This window comes from Canis lupus, chromosome 30 (genome assembly GCF_003254725.2).
Source record: "Canis lupus dingo isolate Sandy chromosome 30, ASM325472v2, whole genome shotgun sequence".
Taxonomy (NCBI): domain Eukaryota; kingdom Metazoa; phylum Chordata; class Mammalia; order Carnivora; family Canidae; genus Canis; species Canis lupus.
The window spans coordinates 1,077,869-1,086,500 of record NC_064272.1 but is presented as its reverse complement, the minus strand read 5'-3'; the positions used below and the strand labels follow the sequence as shown (position 1 = coordinate 1,086,500).

Sequence of the window (8,632 nt, the reverse complement as noted above, 5' to 3'; positions counted from 1 at the left end):
TTTTTTTTGGCTACTTCCAATTTCTCCACAGAAGTTAATAACTGCTCACAACATATAGCTTTAATAGGCAAAAAAGTTTTTCAGTTACCTTCAAGCTTTTCCAGTGTATGAAAGTAGGAAACAATATACCAAGTATCACTATGTAGAGTTTGAATTCATTTGCAATAAAAATATACATACACAAAAAAGAAAATCTGGAAGGAGACCCATTGGTTCCTCTGGGTGGATGAGATTATGGATGATTTTCTTTTTATTAGTCTATTTTACAGGGGAAAAAAAGCCACTGTACCTCACATGATTCTAATTATTTTAAGACAAAAACAAGAGAAACACAAAACACTGTGAAGAGATACCCTAAATTTCAAGCAAATGTATGTTTTACATATTACATGAAAATACCTTCACTTTGCACTATATAGATAGTCCTCTCTTACATGGATCCCATGTAAAGAGTAGACACTACACAATAGAAAAACAATTGCAACAACCTTTAAGAATCAAACACATTTTATTTTTTTTTAAAGATTTTATTTATTCATTCATAGAGACACAGAGACAGCGGCAGAGACACAGGCAGAGGGAGAAGCAGGCTCCATGCAGAAAGCCTGACCCGGGACTTGATCCAGGGTCTCCCGGATCACACCTGGGCCACAGGCGGCGCTAAACCGCTGAGCCACCGGGGATGCCCTCAAACACATTTTAGCTAAGGTTTTAACCTGTTGTAGCATGAACATTTACAAACCAATTTCCTAAATCAAAAAAGTGAGAGAAGAAAACTGGATATTCTTATTCTAAAATTATTCATTTTTAGCTGCTGTCACAAACAGCTTTGGATTATTCAATAACTTCCTCAAACAATGTATGCCCAAAGATGCCAATCCTTGCATTATTCTGTAAGAATCAATGCCTACTGTTTGCCCGGCTTTGTGCTCAGTACAGGACACGTGACGGAGAACAGTCTCGGCCTCAGGACGTTACCAATCTAGCTGGGACAACAGATGAACAGTTAGAAAACACTGACATAACAGTAGTGTTAGGACGACAGGGTTAAGATGAGAGTGTGTAGCAGATACCCCAAATGGTTTTAGGAGGTGTTTAAACTCCGTTTCCGTTGAGACCTGAAGGAAATGATAAATGGGTGCACTTGGGGAAGATTGTTCAGGCACACAAAACATTTGTGAAGAATGTTTTCAGCTTTGCAGTTTTCCTAGAAATGGAAATAAGTTCATTCTAGTTGAAGCACTGGAGGAGAGGAGGAGGAGGAGTCAACAGACTGTAAATCATACTGTTTATTCTAAGAGGCCTTAGGAAGTAAAATTTGTGCTTTATTGACTATGCGAGGGCAGCTTGTGTGGAGGCTAGCATAGAGAGATGCAAGAACAATGCCAGAGACCAGCAGGGGGCTGCTGGAATAATGTAGACCAAGGTCATAGCGGGAGAGGTGGAGAGACGTAAGATGAGAGAAACTGAGGGACGTGCACCAACAGGATCTGATGACTAATTTGGAGATGATTCAAAGCTCCGTGGCTTGATCATTGCTGACATTAGGGCTATTCTGTGAGAATGGAAACCCAGGACCAGGATACTTTCTGTCCCTGGGGGTGGGGGAGGGGGGGAGTGAGGGGTGAGTAGGGTTGGTGGAGGTGGAGAATGAGGTCAGTTCTGGATATAACGAATTTAACGGGTCTACAAGATGTCCCAATGGACGTTCTCAGTAGGCAACTGCAGATATAATTTATGAGCTAAGAGATTTAAGGCAAGATATTTCAGAATGATAAACATGTTCAATGTTTTCACGACCTTTAAAAAAAAATCCATGTCCATTTGATCCATCAAAAAACAGCGTCTCGTCCACCCCCAAAATGAGAACAATGAATGTAGACAGTACAGGAAACTATGGGAATAAACAATGTTTTTCAGGGAACTGGTAGAGTGAGAAGAGACCTTGAAACAGAACTTTGCTGACATCTAAGGGATAGGCAGAGAAGTCTTCAAAAGAAGGGACTGAGAAGTGAATTGGTTGTCCCCTCTACCAATTTCTGATCTAAGGAGAGGAAAAAGAATCTGGAAAGCTAAGGGCGAAAGATAGGTCCCTCCTAAACTTTCTGAGCTTTAGAATCTGCGTAAAAGTATCAGCCTTCGTTTTTCCTGCCATTGTTGAGGCTAAACTACAGTTGTACAGAAGAGGACTGGTGAGTATAGTAAAGGCAAGTCAGGGGTGAATTAGGTCCTCGTTCATCTAGTCAACTAATTGTACACAAAGGGCTAATGAAGTTTTTTTTCCTCTCTCTCTCTTTTTAAAATCAAAGTAAAAAAGTAAATGGACACTAAACCTCTCCTCCTGACTTCTGGAAGATGAGGTCCAATTCTAACTCAAGCTCCATGTTGCAGGTTTGGTTGATAAATAGTTAATTCTAGAAGCAAGTAATTCTGGCAATTCATGGTGTCATAACAGTCTTGGCTAGGTTCAGGAATATATATATATATTATATATACACACACACACACACACATATATATATATAAAATCCTGGTCTAAATCTGAATGAAAGTACAGGACACTGTAAAGGATAAAAATCAATACTTGTTCAAGTATTGTGTATTTGGGGGCTGAATCCTCATCTAGACTCCTGGCATCTCTTATTTGAAAACTTTGTAATTCAGATAATGGTAATGCTGTTTATCAAAGCAATAATATATAACAAGCTTTGCTCTGAAAAACACTGGCAGCTCTGGGGCTGCCTTTTTTATAGAAGTCACTGTCTTTTGTGTTTTATGATTAATCACAGTCTATAAGAGAAAATACGGTGGTATATACTATGTTTCATTTGTACTTGATTTTTACTGACATTTGATTTTAGTAGATGCTGTTAAGTCAATGATCTTACCCAGAGAACGTTACAATGACTACAATATTTTATTTATTTACTTATTTATTAAAGATTTTATTTATTTATTCATGAGAGACAGAGAGAGAGGGGCAGAGACACAGGCCGAGGGAGAAGCAGGCTCCATGCAGGGAGCCCGACGTGGGACTCCATCCGGGGTCTCCAGGATCACAGGGGCTACCCAATGGCTACAATATTTTAAATATTAAGTACAGCATTGGAAAATATACTCATTATACTGGGTATATAATACATAGTATTTTTTATTGTTATACCTATTGTCATAGCTACTGAATCAATCAAGCTATCTTGCAACTTAGAGGCATACAGTGTTTAGGGATGAATTTTTTAATTCTATATTCTTGTTACAGAATAAAAAAGTAGGAGTAGTTGGTCACAAAGTTTTATGTCAATTTTCATATTTAGAGTTAGAAATTAAGGGAGAATGAATACCAGCCAATGTCCAGCAATACTATTTCCATTTGAAGTAATCCAGAAAATAAAAATTTGAAATATAAGTAGTGCATCCACATGGATCACTCCAGTTAAGTCAGTTGCTTGTGATTCTTTTTTTCTTCTTTAAATCAACAAAGGCAATTGACATTACCGTCTTGCTCTTAAATAGGAAGATAACTGGGAGTGACTGCTAAAATATTAACTTAAATTTTGCTTTTCAAGCTCCTTGACTGATTTAAGTAGCTAAATATTTAAATATAATTCCTACTATCTGCATTTAATAGCTAATAATCATTTCTCAAGTTATCCATTCATGTTAATTATACCAACAACTTGCCAAATACAGAAGTGTTCTAAGTTTGTGAAAACTATTACTATTTCAAAAGCCAGAAATGTAGCCCTGAGTCCATATGACCATTTTTAAGATTAGGATATAACATGTATCAAGAATGTTTAAGGGCATAAAGATTTCATTCCTCAGTAGCCCTTAGAGTTTAGTGCTGATATTAATGATTTCCCCAAGTAGATACAGTATTTATATCCAAATCCTCATATCTCAGGATTCAAGTAAATAATCTGTCAAATTACTTTTGAAATTACTGCCAAATGATTAATTTTAAAAACCATCTGATAATGCTTGCTTCCTAATTTTTAACCCTTATCTGATCATGACCACTTACTACAAAATTCATTCACCTTATCTCTAGTAGAAGCAAATTACTTGATTACAACCCTCTATCATCTCCATAAACTTCCTGTTCCTAGACCTGCAAAGTTAGCAAAGTCAAGTACAGAATACCTAAGAAGGTAGAAGAGGTAGAAAGGCATAGAGATGTTGGGTAGTCCCTCAGTTCTGTATACTGCTCAGCAGCACAATAACAAATGAGTGATGACAGACAGTAATTGTTCTAATGTAGGTCAATATAGCAGCCAAAATACTTTGGAAACACTTTCTTTGGCTCTTTCTGAAGATCAGATCAACACTGTTCTGATTAAATAGCATAAGAGGAGCTTAATAGCAACCAAAGTGTTCAACAGTATTTACTTACCTAACATCTTTTATCCAAAAATCTAAAAGTAGCACTAAAAATAATACTAATAATCATAACTCAGTAACTGAGAAACGTAGGTACTAACAGAAACTGCAATGGGGCCAAGAACAGAAATTAGGAGTTGTGTGGTACCGAATAGTATTTGTGAGCTAAAGACTCTACTGCCTCATATACCTCCGAGTATACTTTCCTTTAACAAACTCAAACTTAGACACAAGAACTCAGTGTTAATAGGATTTCACCTTTTCTTACTATGTTTTATTTGTATCTGATTTTTACTGAAATTTAACTTGTTGAAATTTGATTTTTAAAAGATACTATTTAGAAAATGATCTTACTCAGAGAAAATTACAGTGACACAATATTGTAGATATTACATTAATACTATGTTTAAATATTAGATTAAAAGTCTATACTATCACAAATACCAATTATTTGAGTTGTTTATCCATTTGAGATGAATGTTTTATGCTAAGCTATACACATTACCTTCCTTGTGACTAAGCTGAATTTGTAAGATATGTACCTAAGAGAAGTTGTAATCTGTAGCCATGAATAGTTCTGTTTATGTGTATAAAGCTAATCAACCTATAAAAGGATTGAACTCCTGTCCTTAGCCTTATTAGCACCTGCTCCAACTGAGTTAACTGGTTCAAACTGTTAGATAAGACAGTGATAATTAAAGGAATAGGAACAAAGAAAGGTTATATTTCATCATCTTAAGGTTTCACAGAGATGACGCAGGTTGACAATTCAAATTCCCACCTTCTGAAAAACAACTTCTAAATAACTCAACTCTCAAATCACCGAAATGCCGTACTCTTAAATTATTCTAAAGACTTAAGAAAATAGCCAATTATTAAAATTGATGTTCACTGTGAGGAATACATAGCTATGTGAAATATAGGTACACAAAAAGTAAAGCTCAGTGACAAATAACATTTTTAAGGGAAAAAAGTTGGGATTCACATCAGTACTGGCTAACTGGATACATGCTAAAGATTTACATTCAAGTGCTTTTAGAATTATTGCAGAGAAATTACTAAAAATCTTTGCTCAGATACCTCTCAGGCTTATAAAGAGATGATGCACAAACTACCAATAGTGGTATTTAAATCCCAATCACTTTCAAGATAAGATATACAGCTGTTAAGACATTCCAGAAGTGGGTGCACTGACACTCAAAATGGTATAAAAAAAAAGGACCTCATATGGTCTGCTGGCATTTTATACCAACCACTGGAGGAGGTAGTAACGTAAAGGGTTGGAATTTAAAACAAGGTCAGCACTAACTGTAAACGTTTCTAAAGAACTGTATGTAATTCTTTAAAACATGAGTAGTGAAAAAGAATTGGAACTGATATAAAAGTAGAATTAAATGAAGCAAAAATTAGAAATATTTAGTGAATTTACTCAAATGAGGAAAGCTTAAATGATACAGAACTGAAAATATTAGAAATCTATATACAATAAAAAGTGAATATAAATTAGCCAATTCCATGGACATTTCCAGTTAGCATTCACACAAATACATATTCACTTTTTTCTTTTTATATAGGAATAACACATACATACATGACAATGATTCTGACAAAAAAAATCAAAGATACTAAAAATATTCTCAAGTTTTAAAAATGGTATGGAATAAGTTTTAACAACAATGTTCTACATGAATGGAAACCCTTGATTTGATTCCATGATTTTATCATGCCAGAAGCATGGCTGGTTTTAATTTTTTTAAACAGATACTGGTACACATTGGCTTATTAATAATTAAGGCTTTTTGTATACACAGTGTCTCAGTGTGGACAAATTTTTAGTATTGATTATTTGCTATGACATTTAAACTTGCAAAGTCTTTTCAAAATAAGAAAATAGCTGCACACATTTAAGTGTTTTCTTATAAAACACAATCTTCAAAAAGTCATTATGATAGGTCTTTGTGATTTCTAGTAATAAGTCCTGTCTTCTTTTTTTTTTTAAGTCCTGTCTTCTTTTTGACACAGTATAAATTATATTCTTAAACAAGATTGCATTAAGACCCAGTAGTTCTTTTTTTTTTTTTTTTAAGACCCAGTAGTTCTTAAACAATGTTACCAAATAATCATATAAATCCCAAATGCAGCAAAGGTGAACCATCCTCATAGTGCACTTTCACCTCACTGAAGTTGAAGCTGCTCCTTTTGGATATTTTCCCACTTCAATGTGAAGTAGATTGTTAGGTTTTCATTAGTGGTTTCATATGCGGCTTTTTAAAGAAAAAAAAAAGTTTTTATTTCTTCCACAGTTCACAGTTCTCAGATGAAAATTCTTTTTGGAAAGCTCAGTCTAGGGATGTTTTGAATAATCAAATGCTCTTTAATAGACGGATTCTCTCAATGCAACTGTAATAAATAAGCGTCTACATCCTTAGAAAACAAAACAAAAACATTTCATTAGCTGGTACGGCAAATACACAGATGCACACCCCATTTTCCTCTCCCTTTTTGTCACTTGACTTGCTTTTGCTTTCTTTTGTGACCTTCTGAGGGTAAAAAATGTGTCTTACTGAATTAAGCTGTATTTTGTTTAGCCAGGGTCTGGCTAAAAGCATACAGCACATTCTCAATAAATGTTTAAGTGTTGAGTGAATGCTTTGGTTCCTGTGATCAAACAACTCTGCTTTTATAGTGAAGCAAGATCATGAAATCACTTCCAGCAATTCCTGCAGTGTTATATAAACTCTAGGCCAGCTTGATGACACAGCCTTTCTGATTTCTACCCTGGAAAAATTAACAATTGAGGGTTTAATACTGTAAAAGAGGTTTTTATCCCAGTTAAAGGAACTTCACAGAACTTGTAATCATTCACTATTCTATTCAATAATAAATATAGTATCTTAAGGTCATAGTCACAATAAAGCTTCTCTGGATAAAAAATTGCAATTGAAAACAAATTTCTAAGGAAACAATATTTTTTCAGTACTAACAAGAATGCAAGGTGCCTCCAGAATGAGGTGATATATGATGCATGCTCTATATCCATTTTCTATCAAATTTTACTTTCTTTTCCCTCCCATTATTGAAAGAACAAATTAAAACAACAAAGCACTGGGAAATTGATTTTATGACATTTTCATTAAGAATTCTACAAAGTAAAATTACACACACTTATAACACACTTGATACATCATTTTGCTTCTTTTCTTGAAGGTATACAAGTAGAATATCGCAACTAAGCCCATAACATAATTATCTCTTACTTAGAATACTGTGTTTTTAAACTAAAGAATGCTTGTATATTTGTAATTAATGCCCATTTATGCCCAGTAAACAGGTGCAAATATTTCTTAACAGTGATTTTTTCCCCCTGAAATTATATTTCAACTACCAATGTTTTCTGGAGTTTAAATATTAAAATCCAAATTAGCAATGTGCATTTTCCTTTAAGAGATAAAAAAATAAAGACTAATGTCAAATTTGTACTGTGATTTGAACATTTACTTTCCCAAAAGCATGACATTAGCAAAAGCCAAGTAAGAATTAATACCCTGAAACCACTTGATCAGGTTCCTCATCCCCTTGCTTCCTGAGTGTCCCTATCTTTTCAAATGTCTTCCTAACCTGGGTTCTTAACCTTTTCTCTAATGGAACTAGTTCATTAAATTCCCTCTAGCACATCATTTCCACAGCTATATCTGAAACATATTCAATGGCTAATTCCTGTGTTTCTTGCAAAAGTCATATTCATACCCAGAGGACCTTAAGCATTTGTAAATATGAAACTGACTTTAGGCCTTATTAGAATAATACTATATTGGATATTTGAAAGACTTCCTTTATGGATGCATAATACCAACATATTATTTCTAATATTTAATTAAGCTTAAATAGAGATTTTAAGCTTAACTTTTTAAGCTTAAATATAGATTACCTTGGCTATATTACCAGTGTATCCTGGAACCAAAGTAAGATGGTTTTCCTGTTCCCATAATCCACTTAATTGTTGTTTTAAAATCTGAATATTTCTATGAGAAAATAAGAAAAAAATGCAAATATAAGAATATGAACATAGTAAATACACTTAATGAACAGTTTTTAAAATTTCAAGTATTTATCAGGAGAATTGTACCACTTGAAATCAAGGAGCTATTTATTTATTTATTTATTTATTTATTTATTTATTTTCAAGGAGCTCTTTAAAATAATATTTGCAAATCATGGAAATGATTTAAATGATTTACTTATTTTTTTTTTT

General features: G+C 33.9%; 1 protein-coding gene across 4 annotated transcripts in view; it reads right to left on the bottom strand.

Moving 5' to 3' along the window:
* Positions 1 to 2,898: 2,898 nt before the first annotated feature.
* The window catches only part of KATNBL1 (katanin regulatory subunit B1 like 1), a 62,336-nt gene continuing 56,602 nt past the window's right edge, over positions 2,899 to 8,632 (bottom strand). For all 4 annotated transcript variants that reach the window (XM_025473352.3, XM_025473351.3, XM_049104110.1 and 1 more), the window contains 2 exons: positions 8,309 to 8,402; positions 2,899 to 6,804 (listed from right to left, as the gene is read on the bottom strand). In XM_025473352.3, the coding sequence (XP_025329137.1) occupies positions 6,772 to 6,804; positions 8,309 to 8,402 (127 nt within the window). In that variant the 3' untranslated portion in view covers positions 2,899 to 6,771. The remainder of the gene's footprint in view (positions 6,805 to 8,308; positions 8,403 to 8,632) is intronic.